General features: G+C 44.3%; 2 protein-coding genes across 4 annotated transcripts in view; one reads left to right on the top strand and one right to left on the bottom strand.

Moving 5' to 3' along the window:
• The window catches only part of pomt2 (protein-O-mannosyltransferase 2), a 303,990-nt gene that overhangs the window by 37,093 nt on the left and 242,233 nt on the right, over window positions 1-24,664 (bottom strand). For both annotated transcript variants that reach the window (XM_073039121.1, XM_073039122.1), the window contains 2 exons: window positions 2,032-2,103; window positions 1,176-1,235 (listed from right to left, as the gene is read on the bottom strand). In XM_073039121.1, coding sequence (XP_072895222.1) covers window positions 1,176-1,235; window positions 2,032-2,103 — 132 coding nt within the window. The remainder of the gene's footprint in view (window positions 1-1,175; window positions 1,236-2,031; window positions 2,104-24,664) is intronic.
• Window positions 1-24,664, top strand: part of tmem63c (transmembrane protein 63C) — a 616,893-nt gene that overhangs the window by 481,964 nt on the left and 110,265 nt on the right. The gene's annotated exons all lie outside the window — the stretch shown is intronic.

Genomic DNA, 24,664 nt, shown 5'->3' with positions numbered 1-24,664 from the left:
TGGAATAGATGGCTTTGTTGCCAAGTTTGCAGAATTGATACAAAAATTGGTGTAGGGGCAGATAGTGTTGAGGAAACAGATAGGCTACAGAGGATTTAGATGGATTAGGAGAATGGGCAAGAAAGTGGCAAATGTAATGCAATGTTGGTAAATCCATGGTCATGCAATTTGGTAGAAAAAATAAATTTGCAGAATATTTTCTAAATGTGAAGAAAATCCAAAAATCTGAGTTGCAAATTGATTTGGGAGTCCATGTGCAAAACACCCTAAAGGTCAACTTGCAGGTAGGGTCAGTGGTGAAGAAGGCAAATGAAATGTTAGTATTCATTTCAAGAGGTCTAGAGTACAAGAGCAGGGATGTGATGCTGAGGCTTTATAAGGCACTGGTGAGGCCTCACCTTAAGTATTGTGAACAGTTTTAAGCTCTTCATCTAAAAAAAGATGTGCTGGCATTGGAGAGGGTTCAGAGGAGGTCCACAAGGTTGATTTCAGGAATGAAATGGTTATCATATAAGGAACATTGGATAACTCTGGGCATGTACTCACTGGAATTTAGTAGGATAAGGGGGATCTCGTTGAAACCTTTTGAATGTTGACAGGCTCAGACAGAATAGATATGAAAAGGACATTTCCCATGGTGGGGGACTCTAGGACAAGAGAGCACAGACTCAGGACAGAGGGGCATCTATTTAAAATAGGGATGCAGAGAAATTTCATTAGCCAGAGGGTGGTAAATTTGTCCTGACAAAGGGTCTCGGCCTGAAACGTTGACAGTGCTTTTCCTTATAGATGCTGCCTGGCCTGCTGTGTTCCACCAGCATTTTGTGTGTGTTGTTTGAATTTCCAGAATCTGCAGATTTCCTCGTGTTTGCTTAATAGGTTCTTGATTGCCCACGGCATCAAAACTTACAGTGAGTAGGCCAGGGAGTGGGGCTGAGGAGGGGAAATAAAAAAGTATCAGCCATGAATGAATGGCGGATTAGACTCGATGGGCCAAATGGTCTAACTCTGCTCCTATGCCTTATGTCTAAATGAACATCAAACATGGTGAGTGAAGTTATCAGAAGAACCTATTGCCATTCAAATATCTCTGCACTGATTGTTTCACCATCAATATAACTTTTTCAGGATAATAAGCATCATAATTGAATTAGTGACCATTGTTATCAACTTACGGGGTTTCCTAATAAATAAACTCGATATTCAGTCTCATTTGTGCCAGAGAAACGAAGACCCTGTGCAAACAAGATACCATGGTGAAGTTCAGAAGACAGACAAACAAATGATAACAGTAATGTTCATTTTAGTTCATAGTGAAGGGCATTATGAACTGACCTGGTCAAATCTTATTGCCCACTCTAAGCATCATCAGCCCATTGATCCACACCAATCATCAATCACCTATTTACACTAATTTTCCCAGAATCAAACAGCATGGGCAATATGACAGCGTTCGATTAACCTACAAACCTACACGTGTTTGAGATATGGGTGGAAACTGGAGCGCGCATATGAAACCCACGTAGTCACAGGAAGAAAGTGAAAACCCCTCACATAGACAGCACCGGAAGTGAGGAGTGACCCCAGGTTGCTGGTACTGTGTCCCTATGGTCCAACGTGGCTGGTTGGCCCAGTTGGTTAAAACACACATGATCCAAAAGCAAGCAGCTTGCACAGGTTTGTAGGTTCCATCATGGGCAGGAGCCTCCACAGCATCGAGGACATTTCAAAAGGTGATATCTCAAGAAAGTGACATGGTCAGGGTGGAGGTACAGGAATCTGAAGATCTATACACAACAAATCAGATACAGGTTTTTCACTCCACTATCAGATTTCTGAACTGACCATGAACATGACCTCATTATTCCTCTAGTGTACTATTTATTTTTTCAACATAGATCTTTATGTCATTGTACTGTAGTGCTGAAGGAAAATAAATGTCACGTCATATGTCAGTTGTTCTGATTTCCATAACCCCTCCCCTAGGTTATTGTTATTGGGAACTTAGGGATAGCAACAAGGCATCTTTACCTGATAATTAATTGGCCAGTGCCAAGGTTTTGAAGTGAGCTCATTGTCTTTGGGTTTTAGGCCACTGTTACCCTGCAGAGAAAAAAAAGCACAAATGGGGAATAAGAATAAAATGGAGCAAAAAATGCTTAAAGAACATATTTGTATCTGGTGTCATTCTGAACAGTTTTCAATCTGGTGATCTGTTCATGTCATATTTACATATACTGAGAAGATGAAATCTTGATGTATGGTTCTGAGGTCAAGCTATTTATCATTTCTCTGAAGATCATGCCATGCTGTAACAGGTTTGTATACTTTGGTAGGGTGCAACAGCACTGGACAGGGAGCAGAGTAGATTCCCCTGAATGTTGCCTGGATAGAGAGTTTCAACTGGATCAATGCTGTGACCAGTGAAGGCAAGGATGCGATAAGCCTCCTTCATCACCCTGTCCACCACAGTCACCATTTTCAGGGAACATTAGTATGCCCATGGTCCTTCCATTCACTATGCAAGGGTTGCAATCATTGCGAGAAGTCGCTTATTGGTGAAGCAGCCCAAGGTTTAAAAAGAGCTCAGGGTCTTTCAGAACTTTGCAGTAGGGTGCAAACATAACGATCTCTTATGCACACAACAGAGGCCAATATAAAGACATGAAGTACAAGCAGTGCGGCCAATGTCAGAACAGACAGCATTACAATGGCCAGGCTTTAACTCAACAGGTTAAGGCAAGAATAGGCGCAAGCTAGAATTTTACCTTGAGTAGTCAGAGTTATAATAAGTACAGGCAGGTTAGTAGTTAAGGCAATGGAATGCTCCTCCTTTGAAATGTGGGATTTCAGGGTTGCTGACAATAGAACTATAGAACATTACAGCACAGAAACAGGCCTTTTGGCCATTCTTGGCTGTGCCGAACCATTTATCCGCCTCGTTCCACTGACCTGCACCTGGACCATATCCCTCCATTCACCTCTCATCCATGTACCTGCAAAGTTTTTTCTTAAATATTAAAAGTGAGCCCGCATTTACCACTTCATCTGGCAGCTCATTCTACACTCCCACCACTCTGTGTGAAGAAGCCCCAACTAATGTTCCCTTTAAACTTTTCCCCTTCACCCTTAACCCATGTCCTCTGGGTTTTTTTTTCTCCCCTAGCCTCAGTAGAAAAAACCTGCGTGCATTCACTCTATCTATACTTATCATAATTTTATATACCTCTATCAAATCTCCCCTCATTCTTCTACGCTCCAGGGAACAAAGTCTTAACCTATTCAACCTTTCTCTGTAACTCAGTTTCTCAAGACCCGGCAACATCCTTGTAAACCTCCTCTGCACTCTTTCAACCTTATTAATATCCTTCCTGTAATTTGGTGACCAAAACTGCACACAATACTCCAAATTCGGCCTCACCAATGCCTTATACAACCTCACCGTAACATTCCAACTCTTATATTCAATATTTTAATTTATAAAGGCCAATGTACCAAAAGCTCTATTTACAACCCTAACTACCTGTGACGCCACTTTTAGGGAATTATGTATCTGTATTCCCAGATCCCTCTGTTCTACTGCACTCCTCAGTATCCTAACATTTACCTTGTATGTACTACTTCAGTTTGTCCTTCCAAAGGGCAATACCTCACACTTGTCTGTATTAAACTCCATCTGCCATTTCTCAGCTCATTTTTCCAGCTGGTCCAAATCCCTCTGGAAGCTTTGAAAACCTTCCTCACTGTCCACTACACCTCCAATCTTTGTAGCATCAGCAAATTTGCTGATCCAATTTACCACATTATCATCCACATCATTGATATAGATGACAAATAACAATGGACCCAGCACTGATTCCTGTGGCACACCACTAGTCACAGGCCTCCACTCAGAGAAGCAATCCTCCACTACCACTCTCTGGCTTCTCCCATTGAGCCAATGTCTAAGCCAATTTACTACCTCACCATGTATACCTAGCAACTGAATCTTCCTGACTAATTTCCCATGTGGGACCTGGTCAAAGGCCTTACTTAAGTCCGTGTAGACAACATCCACTGCCTTCCCTTCATCCACTTTCCTGGTAACTTCCTCGAAAAATTCTACTAGATTTGTTAAACATGACCTACCATGCACAAAGTCATGCTGACTCTCCCTAATAAGTCCCTGTCTATCCAAATACTTGTAGATCATATCTCCTTGTACTCCTTCCAATAATTTACCTACTACCGACATTAAACTTACTGGCCTATAATTTCCCGGATTACTTTTAGTTCCTTTTTCAAATAACGGAACAACATGAACTATCCTCCAGTCCTCCAGCACCTAACCCATAGATACCGACATTTTAAATATATCTGCCAGAGCCCCTGCAATTTCAACACTAGTTTCCTTCAAGGTCCGAGGGAATACCCTGTCAGGTCCTGGGGATTTATCTACTCTGATTTGCCTCAAGATAGCAAGCACCTCCTCCTCTTCAATCTGTATAATTTCCATGACCTCACTACCTGTTTGCCTTATTTCCATTGACTCATTGCCAGTTTCCTTTGTAAATACAGATACAAAAAAAAACACTTAAGATTTTCCCCATTTCTTTTGGTTCCATACATAGCCAACCACTCTGATCATCAAGAGGACCAATGTTATCCCTTACTATCCTTTTGTTCTTAATATACCTGTAGAAGCTCTTAGGATTATCCTTCACCTTGACTGCCAAAGCAACCTCATGTCTTCTTTCAGCCCTTCTGATTTCTTTCTTAAGTACTCTTTTGCACTTTTTATACTCCTCAAGCACCTTACTTGCTCCGTTTCCTATACATGTCATGCATCTCTCTCTTCTTCTTTATCAGAGTTCCAATATCCATTGAGAACCAAGGTTCCTTTTCTTCAAAAGCAAACACGAGGAAATCTGCAGATGCTGGAAATTCAAACAACACACACAAAGTGCTGGTGGAACACAGCAAGCCAGGCAGCATCTATAAGGAGAAGCACTGTCGACGTTTTGGGCCGAGACCCTTCGTCAGGACTAACTGAAAGGAAAGATACTAAGAGATTTGAAAGTAGTGGGGGGAGGGGGAAATGCAAAATGATAGGAGAAGACTGGAGGCGGTGGGATGAAGCTAAGAGCTGGAAAGGTGATTGGCGAAAGTGATACAGAGCTGGAGAAGGAAAAGGATCATGGGACGGGAGGCCTCGGGAGAAAGAAAGGGGGAGGGGAGCACCAGAGGGAGATGGAGAACAGGCACTGTGATGGGCAGAGCGAGAGAAAAAAAACAAACAACTAAATATGTCAGGGATGGGGTAAGAAGGGGAGGAGGGGCATTAATGGAAGTTAGAGAAGTCAATGTTCATGCCATCAGTTTGGATTTATTTTGACAATAGAGGAGGTCAAGGATAGACATATCAGAATGGGAATGGGACGTGGAATTAAAATGTGTGGCCACTGGGAGATCCTGCTTTCTCTGGCGGACCGAGCGTAGGTGTTCAGCAAAACGGTCTCCCAGTCTGCGTCGGGTCTCACCAATATATAAAAGGCCACACCGGGAGCACCAGACGCAGTATACCACACCAGCCGACTCAAAGGTGAAGTGTCGCCTCACCTGGAAGGACTGTCTGGGGCCCTGAATGGTGGTGAGGGAGAAAGTGTAAGGGCAGGTGTAGCACTTGTTCCGCTTACAAGGATAAGTGCCAGGAGGGAGATCGGTGGGGATGGGGGGGACGAGTGGACAAGGGAGTCGCGTAGGGGGCGATCCCTGCTGAAAGCAGAAGGGGGGGGAGGGAAAGATGTGCTTGGTAGTGGGATCCTGTTGGAGGTGGCGGAAGTTACGGAGAATTATACGTTGGACCTGGAGGCTGGTGGGCTGGTAGGTGAGGACAAGGGGGACCCTATCCTGAGTGGGGCGGCGGGTGGATGGGGTGAGTGCAGATGTGCAGGAAATGGGAAAGATGTGTTTGAGAGCACAGTTGATGGTGGAAGAAGGGAAGCCCCTTTGTTTAAAAAAAGACATCTCCTTCGTCCTGGAATGAAAAGCCTCATCCTGAGAGCAGATGCGGCGGAGATGGAGGAATTGTGAGAAGGGGATAGCATTTTTGCAAGAGACAGGGTGGGAAGAGGAATAGTCCAGGTAGCTGTGAGAGTCTGTAGGCTTATAGTAGATCTAGTAGATAAGCTGTCTCCAGAGATGGAGACAGAAAGATCAAGAAAGGGATGGGAGGTGTCGGATATGGACCAGGTAAATTTGAGGGCAGGGTGGAAGTTGGAGGCAAAGTTAATGAAGTCAACGAGCTCAGCATGCGTGCAGGAGGTAGCGCCAATGCAGTCGTCAATGTAGCGAAGGAAAAGAGGGGGACGGATACCTGTATAGATTTGGAACATGGACTGTTCCACAAAGCCAACAAAAAGGCAGGCATAAATGGGACCCATGCAGGTGCCCATGGCTACACCCTTGGTTTGGAGGAAATGGGAGGAGTCAAAGGAGAAATTATTGAGAGTAAAAACTAATTCCACTAGACGGAGGAGAGTGGTGGTAGAGGTGAATTGGTTAGGTCTGGAATCCAAAAAGAAGCAAAGAGCTTTGAATTCGTCCAGGTGGGGGATGGAGGTATATAGGGACTGGACGTCCATGGTGAAAATAAGACGGTGGGGGCAAGGGAACTTAAAATCATTGAAAAAATTCAAAGCGTGAGAAGTGTCATGAACATAGGTAGGAAGAGATTGAACAAGGGGGATAAGACAGTGTCAAGGTATGCAGAAATGAGTTCGGTGGGGCAGGAGCAAGCTGAGACAATAGGTCTACCTGGACAGGCAGGTTTGTGGATCTTGGGTAGGAGGTAGAAACGGGAAGTGCGGGGTGTAGGAACTATGAGGTTGGTGGCAATGGATGGGAGATCCCCAGAGCTGATAAGGTTGGTGATGGTATAGGAGACAGTGGCCTGGTGCTCCTTAGTGGGGTCATGATCAAGGGGTAAATAAGAGGAGATATCAGAGAGTTGTCGCTGTGCCTCGGCCAGGTAGAGGTCAGGTAGAGGTAGAGGTTTTTCCTCTCTCTCTACCCATCACACTGCCTGTTCTCCATCTCCCTCTGGTGCTTCCCCCCTCCCCCTTTCTTTCTCCCGAGTCCTCCCATCCCATGATCGTTTCCCTTCTCCAGCTCTGTATCACTTTCGCCAATCACCTTTCCAGCTCTTAGCTTCATCCCACCCCCTCCGGTCTTCTCCTATCATTTTGCATTTCCCCCTCCCCCCACTACTTTCAAATCTCTTACTATCTTTCCTTTCAGATAGTCCTGACGAAGGGTCTCGGCCCGAAACGTCGACAGTGCTTCTCTTTATAGATGCTGCCTGGCTTGCTGTGTTCCACCAGCACTTTGTGTGTGTAGTTCCTTATTCTTATTCACTTTGCGATTAATCCTGACAGGAACATACAAACTGCACTCTCAAAATTTCTCCTTTGAAAGCCTCCCACTTACCAATCACATCCTTGTCAGAGAACAAATCCACATTTTTTAGATCATTTCTGATTTCTTCAAATTTGGCCTTTTTCTAGTTTAGAACCTCAACCCGAGGACCAGATATATCTTTATCCATGATCAAGTTGAAATTAATGGTGCTGTGATCACTGGAACCAAAGAGTTATCCTACTCACACTTCCATCACCTGTCCTAAATCATTTCCTAATAGGAGATCTAATATTGCATCCTCTCTATTTGATACCTCTACATACTGATTTAGAAAACTTTCCTGAACACATTTTCCAAACTCTAACCTGTCTAGACCTTTAACAGTATGGGAGTCCCAATCGGTATGATGAAAATTAAATTCCCCTACTATCACTTTATGCTTCCTGCAGTTGTCTGCTATCTCTCTGCAGATTTGGTCCTCCAATTTTTGCTGACGATTGGGTGGTCTATAATACAACCCCATTAATGCGGTCATACTTTTCCTGTTTCTCAGCTCCACCCACATGGCCTTGGTAGACAAGCCCTCTATCTGTCCTGCCTGAGCACTGCTGTAACATTTTCCCTAACTAGCAATGCCACCTCCCCACCCTTCATTCCTCTGCCTCTATCACGTCTGAGACATCAGAACCCTGGAACATTAAGCTGCCAGTCCTGCCCCTCCTGTAGCCAAGTTTCACTAATGGCTATAATGTCATAATTCCATGTGTCAATCCACGCCCTCAGCTTGTCAGCCTTCCCTACAATACCCTGATGACCATATATGCGAGAAGTGCAGCCAACTACAGCTCCTGACTGACAAGGTCAAGGAACTGGAGCTGAATGTATTCACAATCATCAGGGAGACTTCTCCCTCCTGTCATCTGGCAAAAGGTACCAAAGCATTCAGGCTCTCACGACCAGACTGTGCAACAGTTTCTTCCCCCAAGCCATCAGACTCCTCGATACCTAGAGTCTAGTCTGACATCTACATCATTTATCATTATATTGAAATTTGTTCTCTACTGTGCCTATTGTCTTGTTTATTATTTATTTATTTATTAATTATTGTACTGTTTTGTGCACTTCATGAAGTCCTATGTAGGTCTGTAGTCTAGTGTAGTCTTTGTGGGTTTTTTTTTACGTAGTCTAGTGTAGCTTTGAGTTGTCTCACATAGTCTAGTGTGGTTTTGTGTTGTTTCATGTAGCACCATGGTCCTGGAGGAACATAGAACATAGAATAGTACAGCACATTACAGGCCCTTCAGCCCACAATGTTGTGCCGACCCTCAAACCCTGCCTCCCATATAACCCCCCACCTTAAATTCCTCCATATACCTGTCTAGTAGTCTCTTAAATTTCACTAGTGATTCAGCCTCCACCACTGACTCAGGCAGTGCATTCCACGCACCAACCACTCTCTGACTGAAAAACCTTCCTCTAATATCCCCCTTGAACTTCCCTCCCCTTACCTTAAAGCCATGTCCTCTTGTATTGAGCAGTGGTGCCCTGGGGAAGAGGCGCTGGCTGTCCACTCTGTCTATTCCTCTTAATATCTTGTACACCTCTATCATGTCTCCTCTCATCCTCCTTCTCTCCAAAGAGTAAAGCCCAAGCTCCCTTAATCTCTGATCATAATCCATACTCCCTAAACCAGGCAGCATCCTGGTAAATCTCCTCTGTACCCTTTCCAATGCTTCCACATCCTTCCTATAGTGAGGCGACCAGAAATGGACACAGTACTCCAAGTGTGGCCTAACTAGAGTTTTATAGTGCTGCATCATTACATCATGTCTCTTAAACTCTAGCCCTCGACTTATGAAAGCTAACACCCCATAAGCTTTCTTAACTACCCTATCTACCTGTGAGGCAACTTTCAGGGATCTGTGGACATGTACCCCCAGATCTCTCTGCTCCTCGACACTACCAAGTATTCTGCCATTTACTTTGTACTCTGCCTTGGAGTTTGTCTTTCCAAAGCGTACCACCTCATACTTCTCTGGGTTGAACTCCATCTTCCACTTCTCAGCCCACTTCTGCATCCTATCAATGTCTCTCTGCAATCTTCGACAATCCTCTACACTATCTACAACACCACCAACCTTTGTGTCATCTGCAAACTTGCCAACCCACCCTTCTACCCCCACATCCAGGTCGTTAATAAAAATCACAAAAAGTAGAGGTCCCAGAACAGATCCTTGTGGGACACCACTAGTCACAACCCTCCAATCTGAATGTACTCCCTCCACCATGACCCTCTGCCTTCTGCAGGCAAGCCAATTCTGAATCCACCTGGCCAAACTTCCCTGGATCCCATGTTTTCTGACTTTCTGAATAAGCCTACCATGTAGAACCTTGTCAAATGCCTTACTAAAATCCATGTAGATCACATCCACTGCACTACCCTCATCTATATGCCTGGTCACCTCCTCAAAGAACTCTATCAGGCTTGTTAGGCACGATCTGCCCTTCACAAAGCCATGTTGACTGTCCCTGATCAGACCATGATTCTCTAAATGCCCATAGATCCTATCTCTAAGAATCTTTTCCAACAGCTTTCCACCACAGACGTAAGGCTCACTGGTCTGTAATTACCTGGACTATCCCTACTACCTTTTTTTGAACAAGGGGACAAAATTCACCTCCCTCCAATCCTCCGGTACCATTCCCGTGGACAACGAGGACATAAAGATCCTAGCCAGAGGTTCAGCAATCTCTTCCCTTGCCTCATGGAGCAGCCTGGGGAATATTCCATCAGGCCCCAGGGACTTAACCGTCCTAATGTAGTTTAACAACTCCAACACCTTCTCTCCCTTAATATCAACATGCTCCAGAACATCAGCCTCACTCATATTGTCCTCACCGTCATCAAGTTCCCTCTCAGTGGTGAATACCGAAGAGAAGTATTCATTGAGGACCTCGCTCACTTCCACAGCCTCCAGGCACATCTTCCCACTTTTATCTCTAATCAGTCCTACCTTCACTCCTGTCATCCTTATGTTCTTCACATAATTGAAGAATGCCTTGGGGTTTTCCTTTACCCTACTCGCCAAGGCCTTCTCATGCCCCCTTCTTGCTCTTCTCAGCCCCTTCTTAAGCTCCTTTCTTTCTACCCTATATTCCTCAATAGACCCATCTGATCCTTACTTCCTAAACCTCATGTATGCTGCCTTCTTCCACCTGACTAGATTTTCCACTTCACTTGTCACCCATGGTTCCTTCACCCTACCATTCTTTATCTTCCTCACCGGGACAAATTTATCCCTAACATCCTGCAAGAGATCCTTAAACATCGACCACATGTCCATAGTACATTTCCCTGAAAAAACATCATCCCAGTTCACACCTGCAAGTTCTAGCCTTATAGCCTCATAATTTGCCCTTCCCCAATTAAAAATTTTCCTGTCCTCTCTGATTCTATCCTTTTCCATGATAATGCTAAAGGTCAGGGAGCGGTGATCACTGCCCCCCAGATGCTCACCCACTGACAGATCTGTGACCTGAACCAGTCCGTTACCTAATACTAGATCTAGTATGGCATTCCCCCTAGTTGGCCTGTCAACATACTGTGACAGGAATCCATCCTGGACACACTTAACAAACTCTGCCCCATCTAAACCCTTGGAACTAATCAGGTGCCAATCAATATTAGGGAAGTTAAAGTCACCCATGATAACAACCCTGTTATTTTTGCACCTTTCCAAAATCTGCCTCCCAATTTGCTCCTCAGTATCTCTGCTGCTACCAGGGGGCCTATAGAATACCCCAGTAGAGTAACTGCTCCCTTCCTGTTCCTGACTTCCACCCATACTGACTCAAAAGAGGATCCTGCTACATTACCCACCCTTTCTGCAGCTGTAATAGTATCCCTGACCAGAAAATGCCACCCCTCCTCCCCTTTTCCCCCCTCTCTATCCCTTTTAAAGCACTGAAATCCAGGAATATTGAGAATCTATTCCTGCCCTGGTGCCAGCCAAGTCTCCGTAATGGCCACTACATCATAATTCCATAATATGTATCCAAGCTCTCAGTTCATAACCTTTGTTGCTGATGCTTCTTGAAATGAACGTTGTTTCATTTTTTACTGTGTACTGTACCAGCAGTTTATGGTCAAAATGACAATAAAAAGTGACTTGACTTGACATCATAGATGAAACTTGTACTGAGATGGAAGCTTCAGACAGTAGATGGATGACTCCCAGGAGAAATAATGGGAGTAAGCATTCAGTGCAGGGTACCTCTGTGGCCATTACCCTTCTCCCCCCAGCAACAGGTATACCCCTTTGAATAGTGCTGGGGGATGACCTATCAGGGCATAGCAGCAGTACAAGCCAGGCCAGTGGCTCTGAGGCTCAGCACGGAAGGCTAAAGTCAGGTAGTGAAAGGAGACTCAATAATTAGGTCAATGGACAGCGCATTCTGTGGCCGTGAAAGAGAAGCCAGGATGGTGTATTGACTCGCAGGAGACAGGTCAAATGCCTTCCTAAAGTAAACAACATCCACTACCATGCCTTCATCCAATTTCCTGGCAACTTCCTCAAAAAATTCTACAATATTGCTTAGACATGACTTAACATGCATGAACCATGCTGACTATTCTTAATCAGCCAATGTCCGTTGGTTGGGGTGTTGTGGATCGTCTGGAGAGCTGTCAGAGGTTACAGCAGGACATTAATAAAATGCAGAACTGGGTTGAGAAGTGGCAGATGGACTTCAACCCAGATTAAGTGTGAAGTGGATCATTTTGGTAGGCCAATTTGAAGACAGAATATAATATAAATGGTAAGACTCTAGGCGGTGTGGAGGATATTGAGAGATCTTGGGGTCCGTGTCAATAGAACTCTCAAAGCTGCTGCGCAGGTTGACAATGTTGTTAAGAAGGTGTGTTGGCATTCATCAATTGTGGGATTGAGTTCAAGAGCCGTGAGGTAATGTTACAAATATACAAGACCTTGGTCAGACCCCACTTGGAGTACTGTGTTCAGCTGGTCATCTCACTACAGGAAGCATTTGGATACTATGGAGAGAGTGCAGAGGAGATTTACAAGGATGTTGCCTGGATTGGAGGGTGTGCCTTATGAGAATAGGTTGAGTGTACTTGGCCTTTACTCCTTGGAGCGAGGGAGGATGACAGGTGACCTTATAGAGGTATAAAAGATGATGATGGGCATTGATCGTGGGATGGCTTTTTCCCAGGGCTGAAATGGCTAACACGAGGAGCATAGTTTTAAAATGCTTGGAAATAAGTACTGAAGGGATGTCAGGGGTAAGTTTTTCCACACAGTGAGTGGTGGATGTGTGGATTGTACTGCCAACGGCGGTAGTGGAAGCAGATACAATAAGGTCTTTTAACAGCTTCTTAGATAGGTATATGGAGCTTAGAAAAATAGAGGGCTATGCGTTAGGGAAATTCTAGGTAGTTTCTAGAGTAGATTACATGGTTGGCACAACACTGTGGGCCGAAGGGCCTGTAATGTGCTGTAAATGTCTGTGTTTTATGTTCCATTCAAATACTTAAATATCAGGTCAATTTGAATACATTCCAATAACTTTTCCACAACTGATGTCAGACTCACCAGCCTGTAATTTTCTGGTTTATGTCTAGAGCCTTCTATAAACAGCAGAACAACACTGGCCATCCTTCAATATTCTGGAACCGCTCCTGTCACTAAGGATGATTTAACTATCTCTGCAAGGGACCAATTTTGTACCCTGCAAATCTTTAGCTCTTAACGTATCTGTAGAATCTCCTAGGATTCTCCTTCACCTTGTCCGCTGGAGCAACTTCATGCCTTCTTTTAGATTTCTTAGTCTTCCCTTCCATTTCTAATACTCCAAAAGCACATCATTTGTTCCTACCTGCCTATACCTTCTACGTACCTCCTTTTTTCTCTGAACCACAGCCTCAATATCTCTTGTAAACCAAGGTCCCCTACACTTGTAAAAACATAGAAATATAGAAAACCTACAGCACAATACAGGTCTGTCGGCCCACAAAGCTGTGCTGAACATGTCCTTACCTGAGAAATTAACTAGCGTTACCCACAACCCTCTATTTTTCTGAGCTCCATATACCTGTCCAGGAGCCTCTTAAAAGACCCTATCGTATCCGCTACCACCACCATCACCAGCAGCCCATTCCACGCACTCACCATTCTCTGCGTAAAAAACTTACTTCTGACATCTCCTCTGTACCTACTTCCAAGGACCTTAAAACTGTGCCCTCTCGTGATAGCTATTTCAGTCCTGGGATAAAGCCTCTGACTATCCACACTATCAATGCCTCTCATCATCTTATAGAACATGGAACAATACAGCACAGTACAGGCCATTCAGCCCACAATGTTGTGCCAACTCTTAAACCCTGCCTCCCATATAACCCCCCCCCCATCTTAAATTCCTCCATATACCTGTCTAGTAGTCTCTTAAATTTTGCTAGTGCATCTGCCTCCACCACTGACTCAGGCAGTGCATTCCATGCACCAACCACTCTCTGAGTAAAAAACTTCCCCTAACATCCCCCTTGAACTTTCCTCCCCTCATCTTAAAGCCATGTCCTCTTGTATTGAGCAGTGATGCCCTGGGGAAGAGGTGCTGGCTGTCCACTCTATCTATTCCTCTTATACATCTCTATCAGGTCACCTGTCATCCTCCATCGCTCCAAGGAAAAAAGGCTGAGTTCACTCAACCTATTCTTATGGTTTCCACATCCTTCCTATAATGAGGCAACCAGAAATGAGCACAAAACTCCAAGTGGGGTCTGACCAGGGTCCTATATGGCTGCAACATTAAACTCAATCCCACAATTGATGAAGGCCAATACACCATATGCCTTCCTAACCACAGAGTCAACTTGCGCAGTCAACTCGGACCCAAAATCCCTCCCATCCTCCAGACTGCCAAAAGTCTTACCATTGTTATCTTTAACTTTTATTCTGACAGGCGCATACAAGCTTTGTACTCTCAAAATTTCGCTTTTGAAGGCCTCCCACTTTCCAACTACACCTTAGCCAAAAAACAGCCTGTCCCAATCCACACTTGCCAGATCATTTCTGATATCATTACAATTGGTCCTTCTCTAATTTAGAATTTCAATCCACAGACCAGAGCTACGTTTTTGCACATTTACTTTGAAACTTGTGGCACTGTGGTCACTAGATGCAATGTTCCCCTGCACAAACTTCTGTCATCTGCCCTGTCTCACTTCCTAACTACAGATTGAGGATCAATACAACCAATTGATAAAGGAAACTTTCCATTTAACCATATAACAATTACAGCACGGAAACAGGCCATCTCGGCCCTTCTAGTCCGTGCCGAATGCTTACTCTCACCTAGTCCCACCTACCTGCACTCAGCCCATAACCCTCCATTCCTTTCCTGTCCATATACCTATCCAATTTCTTTTTTAAATGACAAAACCAAACCTGCCTCTACCACTTCTACTGGAAGCTCATTCCACATAGCTACCACTCTCTGAGTAAAGAAGTTCCCCCTTGTGTTACCCCTAAACTTTTGCCCCCTAACTCTCAACTCATGTCTTCTTGTTTGAATCTCCCCTACTCTCAATGGAAAAAGCCTATCCACGTCAACTCTATCTATCCCCCTCATAATTTTAAATACCTCTATCAAGTCCCCCCTCAACCTTCTATGCTCCGAAGAATAAAGACCTAACTTGTTCAACCTTTCTCTGTAACTTAGGTGCTGAAACCCAGGTAACATTCTAGTAAATCTAAACACATTTGACAAATGCTATCCCATCTAGTCCTTTTACTGTATACGATTCCAAGTCAATATGTGGAAAGTTAAAATCATTTAATATAAAAGTCATCTGGACCAGATGGACTACATCCCAGAGTCCTGAAGGAGGTTGCCGAAAAATTAATGGATGCATTGGTCATGATCTTTCAAGAATCATTGGCATGCTCCCAGCGGACTGGAAAATTGCAAATGTCATTCTACTCTTTAAGAAGGGAGAAAGGCAAAAGAAAGGAAATTATAGATCAGTTACCCTAACTGCAAGTGGTTGGGAAAGTGCTGGAGTCTATTATTAAGGATAAGGTTTTGGGGTACTTGGAGACTAATGATAAAATAAGTCAAAGTCAGCATGGTTTCTGTAAAGGGAAATTTCGCCTGACCAATCTGTTAAGAGTTTTTTGAGGAAGTAACCAGCAGGGTGGACAAAGGAGAGGGAGTGGATGCCATTTACTTTGACTTTCAGAAGGCAATTGATAAGATGATGCACATGAGACTGCTTAACAAAATAAAATCCTATGGCATTACAGGAAAGATACTGGCATGGATAGAGAAATGGCTGTCAGACAGGAGGCAGAGAGTGGGAACAAAGTGGCCCTTTTCTAATTGGCAGCCAGTGACCAGTGGTGTTTCTTAGAGGTCAGTATTGGCACCGCTACTTTTCACATTGTCACTGATTGAAAGAACACAGAACATAGAATAGTACACCACAATAGTACACCCTTAAACCCTGCCTCCCATATATCCCCCCACCTTAAATTCCTCCACATACCTGTCTAGTAGTCTCTTTAAATTTCACTAGTGTATCTACCTCCACCACTGACTCAGGCAGTGCATTCCACACACCAACCACTCTCTGAATAAAAACCTTCCCCTAACATCCCCACTGAACTTACCACTCCTTACCTTAAAGCCATGTCCTCTTGTATTGAGCAGTGGTGCCCTGGGGAAGAGGCGCTGGCTGTCCACTCTGTCTATTCCTCTTAATATCTTGTACACCTCTATCATGTCTCCTCTCATCCTCCTTCTCTCCAAAGAGTAAAGCCCTAGCTCCCTTAATCTCTGATCATAATCCATACTCTTTAAACCAGGCAGCATCCTGGTAAATCCCCTCTGTACCCTTTCCATAATGGAATTGATGACTTGGTGGCAAAGTTTGCAGATGATATGAAGATAGGTGGAGGGGTAGGTAGTGCTGAGGGAGCAATATGATTGCAGCAGGACTTAAAATAAATTGGAAGAATGGGCAAAGAAGTGTTGGGTAATTATGATAATGCATTTTGGAAAAAGGAATAATAGTGCAGACCATTATCGAAACATCAGAAGTGCAGAGGGACTTAGGAGTCCTCATATAAGACTCCCAGAAAATTCATTTACAGGTTGAGTCTGTGGTAGAAAAGGCAAATGCAATGATGGCAATTATTTAAAGAGAAATCGAATATAAAAATAAGGAGTTAATGCTGAGGCATAAGACACTTGTTAGGTCGCTCTTGGAGTATTGTCAACAGTTTTGGGCCACATATCTCAGAATGGATATGTTGTCCTTGGAGAGGGTCCAGAGGAGGTTCACAAGGATGATTCTGGGTTTGAAGAAACGTTTGGCAGCTTTCACTGGAACACGGGGGAATCTCATTGAAATCTATCAAATGTTGAAAAGACTAGATAAGGTGGATATGGAGAGGATGTTTCTTATAGAGGGGTTATCCGAACTAGAGGGCACAGCCTCAAAATTGAGGGGCGACCTTTTAGAACAGAGGTAAGGAGGAAATTTTTTAGCCAGAAAATAGTGAATCTGTAGAATGCTCTGCAACAGATAGTGGTGGAGGCTAAGTCCACAGCTATTTAAAGCAGAAGTTGATAGCTTCCTGACTGATCAGGACATTAAAGGATATGGCAAGAAGGCAGGTGTATAGGGTTGAGTGGGATTCTGGAATCAGCCATGAATGGCGGAGCAGACTTGATGGGCTGAATGGCCTAATTCTGCTCCTAAGTCTTATGGTCTTATAACAGCCTTATGTTTTTTGCAACTGCCCATGATCTGTCCACAAATTTGCTCCTCTACATCCCTTGGACTGTTGGGCAGACTGCAATATAGCTCCATTAACTTTTCTTACTTCTCAGTTCTACCCAAAACGCATCACTTGACGAGATCTCCATCTGTCCTTACTGAGTACTGCCATGACATTTTCCCTCACCAGCAACACCACCCTGCCTACTTTCATCCCTCCCACACTGACACTTTGAAGATACCAAAAGCCTGGTATATCCAGTTGCCCGTCCTGCCCCTCCTGCAACTAAGTCTCACTAATAGCTAAAATATCATCATTCCTGGTGTTGCTCCATGCCCTGAGCTTATCTGCCTTTCCTACAACACTTCTTGCATTGAAATATATGCAGCTCAGGACACTAGTCGCACCAGGCCCAACCTTCTGATTTCTGACTTTGTCTGAGGTCTTACTAACATCTGTCTCCACAACCTATCCAATAGCTATTCTGGTACACTGGTTCCTATCCCCTTGTAACTCTAGTTCAAACCCCACTCTGCAGCAATACCAAACCTTCCTGCTAGGATATTAGTTTTCCTTACAGTTCAGGTGCAAACTGTCTTTTCTGTATAGGTCCCACCTTCCCTGGAAGAAAGCCCAATGATCCAAAAATCTTATGCCCTTCCTCCTACACCAACTCCTTAGCCATGTGTTAAGCATGTGGCATGGGTAGCAATCCTGAGATCACAACCCTGGAGGTCCTACCCTTTAACTTAGCACCCAACTCTCTGACCTCCCTCTGCAGAACCTTGTCACTCAGCCGACTCTTGTCATTGGCGTCGATATGGACCACCACCTCTGACTGTTCGCCCTTGCACTTGTAACACCCTGGGAAAGGTTTCACTGCTAATGTAATGGTCTTTCTATAGAAGCAGTGTTTAGGTTATGGTTAGAGATGATGGGTGCTTTGGAATGTGAGCCGTCCCATGATGGGAGGGTGTTTTCGTGCTGTGTGCTGACACCAGGGTGATCTGGATCTTTTGTTCAGCAGGAGATGAGGAGAGAAGACGCCGGAGGGAAGAAGTTGTAGGACTTGATACAGAGCAGAGTCATGATCCCACGAAGGATAGGGAGATCAAAGGAGGATCAGTGAAGGGGAAACCGTGAACTCCAACTTGTGCACATTAGACTGTTTCATTAAAATGGGCCCTTTTCTTTTTGCTCTTTCTTCACTAACCCTGTAGTAAAATTAAGAATTATAGAGCTAAATCGTTTAATTGTATGCAGTGTACTGTCTTTTTCTTCATGGTACTGATCTGTAACAGGGTAACAAATCAAATCACGCAGCATCCACACAAAATAGGGGGTTTCGGGGTGGAATTGCATCTCCCCCCTTCGGCAGGGCCATAGAATTGTCTTTCCTAGACTTAAGCAGCTGACAAAAAGGTTACACACATAAGAATGCAGAGGACTCAATCCAATGTCCTCCCTTCCCACCCCCTCATATCCCGTCATGCCCCGAACAATCAAGAATCTACCAACCTCTGCCTTAAAACTTCACCTACACAGCCGACTGTGGCAACCAATTTCACAGATTCACCACAGTCCAGCTAAAGAAATTTTTCATCTCTTGTATAAAACGCCACCCCTCTATTCTGAAGCTGCTTCCTCCGGACTTAGACGCTCCCACCAAAGGAAACGTCCTTTTCACATCTTCTCTATCAAGGACTTTCACCATTTGATAGGTTTCAATTAGGTTACCCTTGATTTTTCTAAATTCCAGTGAATATAGACCCAAAGCCATCAAATACACCAAGGGAGACTCTGCCTAACGGAGCCGTCATCTACAGAGTGGTCTGAGTCAGATGATAGGGCTTTGGCTCATTTGGGCTTCGGAAAGGTGTGGGTAAGTAGACTTTGTTTTTTCCTTGTATTTTCTGAGGGTTAGAGAGTATGTCTTTAGGGTTAGTACTTTGCTCTGGGTATCAAATGTGGGAACTCTGGGAATCTTCCAGTCTCCCATATGGCCACATCTGCACCATGTGCAGCTCATGAGAGACCGTGTCAGGGATCTGCAGCTGCAGTTTGATGACCTACAGCTTATAAGGGAAAGCGAGCAGGACACAGAGAGGAGCTACAGGGAGTTAAGACTCCCTGAGGCTGCAGGAGTTAGATAAGTGGGTAACAGTCAGGGAAGGGATGGGAGGAGCTCAGACAGGATAACAGAGAGCATCCCTGTGGCCATCTCCCTCAGTAATCGTTATCTCATTTTGGATACTGTCCAGCGGGCTGGCTTGAAAGAGGATAACCATGGCAATCGGGTCTCCAGCACTGAGCCTGGTTCCATGGTGTAGAAGGCAGAGAATATGAGGAATGCGGTAGTCATAGGGGATTCCATAATGAGGGGAACAGACAATGAATGCTAACATTGCATTTGCCTTTCTCACACCAGACTCTAACTGCAAGTTAACTGTTAGGGTGTTTCTGCACAAGGACTCCCAAGTCCTGTTGCATCTCAGATTTTTGGATTTTCTCCCCATTTAGAAAATAGTCTGCACATTTATTTCTCCTACCAAAGTGCATTTTCCAACATTGTATTTCATTTGCCATTCTCTTGCCCATTCTCCTAATCTGTCTAAGTCAGTCTGCAGCCTACCTGTTTCCTCAACACTACCTGCCTCTCCACCAATCTTCTTCCACCAATCTTCTTATCATCTGCAAATTTGGTAACAATGCCATCTATCCCACCATCTAAATCATTGATATACAGCATAAAAGGAAGTGGTCACGACACCAACCCCTGTGGAACATCACTTGTCACTAGCAGCCAACCAGAAAAGGATCCTTTTACTCCCACTTGCTGCCTCCTACCAATCAACAATGCTCCAACTATGCCAGTAACTTTCCTGTAACACCAAACTGAAGAGACTGGGGAAGAAGTGGCTGGCTCACAAATAGAGAAAGCTAGGAGACAGCCTGAGAGGAAAGATAGGCAGGTAATAGAGCAGGGACACACTCAGACCAAAGGTTTGAGATGTGTCTATTTTAACGCAAGAAGTGTTGTGAACAAAGCGGATGAGCTTAGAATGTGAATAAGTACATGGAGATCTGATGTGCTGGCCATTACAGAGACTTGGATGGCTCAGGGACAGGAATGGTTACTTCAGTGCTGGGTTTTAGGTATTTCAGAAAGGACAGGGAGGGAGGCAAAAGAGGTGGGGGCGTGGCACTGTTATTCAGAGATAGTGTCACGGCTGCAGAAAAGGTGGACGCCATGGAGGGATTGTCTACAGTGTCCCTGTGGGTGGAGATTAGGAACAGGAAGGGGTCAATAACTTTACTGGGTGTTTTTTATAGGCTGCCCAATAGTAACAGGGATATCGAGGAGCAGATAGGGAAATAGATCCTGGAAAGGTGTAATAATAACACAGTTGCCGTGATGGGAGATTTTAATTTCCCAAATATCGATTGGCATCTCCCGACAGCAAGTGGTTCAGATGGGGTGGAGTTTGTTACGTGTGTCCAGGAAGGTTTCCTGACACAATTTCCTGTAATGTTAAAATTGTACAAGGCATTGGTAAGGCCAAATTTGGAATATTGTGTACAGTTCTGGTCACCGCATTATAGGAAAGATATCAATAAATTAGAGAGAGTGCAGAGACGATTTACTAGGATGTTACCTGGGTTTCAGCACTTAAGTTACAGAGAAAGGTTGAACAAGTTAGGTCTCTATTCATTGGAGCGTAGAAGGTTGAGGGGGGATTTGATCGAGGTATTTAAAATTTTGAGAGGGATAGATAGAGTTGACGTGAATAGGCTGTTTCCATTGAGAGTAGGGGAGATTCAAACGAGAGGACATGATTTGAGAGTTAGGGGGCAAAAGTTTAAGGGAAACACAAGGGGGTATTTCTTTACTCAGAGAGTGATAGCTGTGTGGAATGAGCTTCCTGTAGAAGTAGTAGAGGCCAGTTCAGTTGTGTCATTTAAGGTAAAATTGGATAGGTATATGGACAGGAAAGGAGTGGAGGGTTATGGGCTGAGTGCGGGTACTTGGGACTAGGTGAGATTAAGAGTTCGGCACGGACTAGGAGGGCCGGAATGGCCTGTTTCCGTGCTGTGATTGTTATATGGTTATATGGTTATAATATGTAGATAAGCCTAGAAGAAGAGAGGCTGTACTTGATTTGGTATTGGGAAATTAACCTGGTCAGGTGTCAGATCTCTCAGTGGGAGAGCATTTTGGAGATAGTGATCATAATTCTATCTCCTTTACAATAGCATTGGAGAGAGATTGGAACAGACAAGTTAGAAAAGTGTTTAATTGGGGTAAGGAGAATTATGAGGCTATCAGGCAGGAAATTGGAAACAAATTAGAAAGAGATGTTCTCACAGAAAAGTACAGAAGAAGTGTGGCAAATGTTCAGGGAATATTTTTGTGGAGTTCTGCATAGGTACGTTCCAATGAGATATGGAAGTTATGGTAGGGTACAGAAACTGTGGTGTATAGAGGCAGTAATAAATCTAGTCAAGAAGAAAAGCTTACAAAAGGTTCAGAGAGCTAGGTAATGTTAGAGATCAAGAAGATTATAAGGCTATCAGGAAGGAGCTTAAGAAGGAAATTAGGAGAGCCAGAAGGGGCCATGAGAAGGGCTTGGCAGGCAGGATTAAGGAAAACCCCAAAGCATTCTCCAAGTATGTGAAGAACAAGAGGATAAGACGTGAAAGAATAGGACCTATCAAGTTTGACAGTGGGAAAGTATGTATGGAACCGGAGGAAACAGCAGAGGTGGTTAATGAATTTGCTTCAGTATTCACTATGGAAAAGGATCTTGGTGATAGTAGTGATGACTTGGAGCAGACTGAAAAGCTTGAGCACGTGGATATTAAGAAAGAGGATGTGCTGGAGCTATTGGAAGGCATCAAGTTAGATAAATCACTGGGACCGGATGAGATATACCCCAAGCTTCTGTGGGAGGCGAGGGAGGAGATTGCTGAGCCTCTGGCGATGATCTTTGCATCACCAATGGGGACGGGAGAGGTTCCAGAGGATTGGAGGGCTGTGAATGTGGTTCCTTTATTCAAGAAAGGGAGTAGAGATAGACCAGGAAATTATAGACCAGTGAGTCTTACTTTAGTGGTTGGTAAGTTGATGGAGAAGATCCTGAGAGGCAGGATTTATGAATATTTGGAGAGGTATAATATGATTAGGAGTAGTCAGCATGGCTTTGTCAAGGGCAGGTTGTGCCTTAGGAGCCTGATTGAATTTTTTGAGGATGTAACTAAACACATTGATGAAGGAAGAGCAGTAGATGTGGTGTATATGGATTTCAGCAAAGCATTTGAGAAGGTACCCCATGCAAGGTTTACTGAGAAAGTAAAGAGGCATGGGATCCAAGGGGACATTGCTTTGTGGATCAAGAACTGGCTTGCCCACAGAAGGCAAAGAGTGGTTGTAGACGGGTCATGTTCTGCATGGAGGTCGGTCACCAGTGGGATGCCTCAGGGATCTGTTCTGGGACCCATATTCTTCGTAATTTTTATAAATGACCTGGATGAGGAAGTGGAGGGATGGGTTAGTAAATTTGCTGATGACACAAAAGTTGGAGGTATTGTGGATAGTGTGGAGGGCTGTTAGAGGTTACAGCAGGACATTGATAGGATGCAAAACTGGGCTGAGAAGTGGCAGATGAAGTTCAACCCAGATAAGTGTGAAGTGGTTCACTTTGGTAGGTCAAGTATGATGGCAGAATATAGTATTAATGGTAATACTCTTGGCAGTGTGGAGGATCAGAGGGATCTTGGGGTCCGAGTCCATAGGACGCTCAAAGCAGCTGCGCAGGTTGACTCTGTGGTTAAAAAAGCATACGGTGTATTGGCCTTCATCAACCTGGTCAGACCCCACTTGGAGTACTGTGCTCAGTTCTGGTCGCCTCACCACAGGAAGGATGTGGAAGCCATAGAAAGGGTGCAGAGGAGATTTACAAGGATGTTGTCTGGATTGGGGAACATGCCTTATGAGAATAGGTTGAGTGAACTCACCTTTTTCACTTTGGAGTGACGGAGGATGAGAGATGACCTAATACAGGTGTATAAGATGATGAGAGGCATTGATTGTGTGGACAGTCAGAGGCTTTTTTCCAGGGCTGAAATGGTTGCCACAAGGGGACACAGGTTTAAGGTGCTGGGGAGTAGGTACAGAGGAGATGTCAGAGAGTGGTGAGTGCACGGAATGTGCTGCCGGGAACGGTGGTGGAGGCAGATACGATAGGGTCTTTTAAGGCTCTGAGATAGGTACATAGAGCTTAGTAAAATAGAGGGCTATAGGTAAGCCTAGTAATTTCTAAGGTAGGGACATGTTCGGCACAACTTTGTGCGCTGAAGGGCCTTTATTGTGCTGTAGGTTTTCTATGTTTCTATATTTATGTGAAAGGTAAGGGAGAGCGTCAGGTAGTAGAGAGCACCTCTGTGGCCATCTCCCTTAACTCGATGGGACGAATGACCTACTTCTGCTCCTGTGGTCTTAACAATAAGTACTCTGTTTTGAGTGCTGTTGGTGGGGACAACCTGTCTGAGGGAAGCAACAGTGGCTGTTCCTCTGGCACTGAGTCTGGCCCTGTGGCTCAGATGGATACAGAACAAAAGAGAATGGCAGCATTAATAGGGGACTCTTTCATTAGGGGGGCAGATAGGCGATTCTGTGGATACGAAAAAGAAACAAGGATGGTAGTTTGCCTCCCAGGTGCCAGGGTTCGTCATGTTTCTGAATGTTTCCACAATATCTTGAAATTGGAGAGTTAGCAGCCAGAGGTCGTGGTACATATTGGTACCAACGACATTGGTGGAACGAGGAAGGAGGCCCTGAAAGCAGAATACAGGAAGTTAGGAAGGAAGCTGAGAAGCAGAACCTCAAGGGCAGTAATCTTGGGATTGCTACCTATGTTAAAAAGCAGTGAGTGTAGGAATAGAATGAGGTGGCAGATAACTGTGTAGCTGAAGGATTGGAGCAGGAGGCAGGGATTCAGATAGATAGATAGATAGATACTTTATTCATCCCCATGGGGAAATTCAACATTTTTTCCAATGTCCCATACACTTATTGTAGCAAAACTAATTACATACAATACTTAACTCAGTAAAAATATGATATGCATCTAAAATCACCCTCTCAAAAAGCATTAATAATAGCTTTTAAAAAGTTCTTAAGTAGTTTACTTAAATACATTGAGTCCTAACCCCGGCACTTTAACATATCTTACTCCTGGCGGTTGAATTGTAAAGCCGAATGGCATTGGGGAGTATTGATCTCTTCATCCTGTCTGAGGAGCATTGCATCGATAGCAACCTGTCGCTGAAACTGCTTCCTGGATCACTGGGAGCTCTCCTGGGGTGTGTGACCTGTACAAAAATTACTGGCTGCACTTGAGTCCGAGGGGGACCATTATCCTGACAGGAAGGTTTGCTAATACTGTTGGGGAGGTTTAAACTAAATT

Source organism: Hemitrygon akajei, chromosome 3 (genome assembly GCF_048418815.1).
Source record: "Hemitrygon akajei chromosome 3, sHemAka1.3, whole genome shotgun sequence".
Taxonomy (NCBI): domain Eukaryota; kingdom Metazoa; phylum Chordata; class Chondrichthyes; order Myliobatiformes; family Dasyatidae; genus Hemitrygon; species Hemitrygon akajei.
The sequence above is the reverse complement of the archived record's forward strand: the minus strand, read 5'-3'. Positions and strand labels throughout refer to the sequence as shown.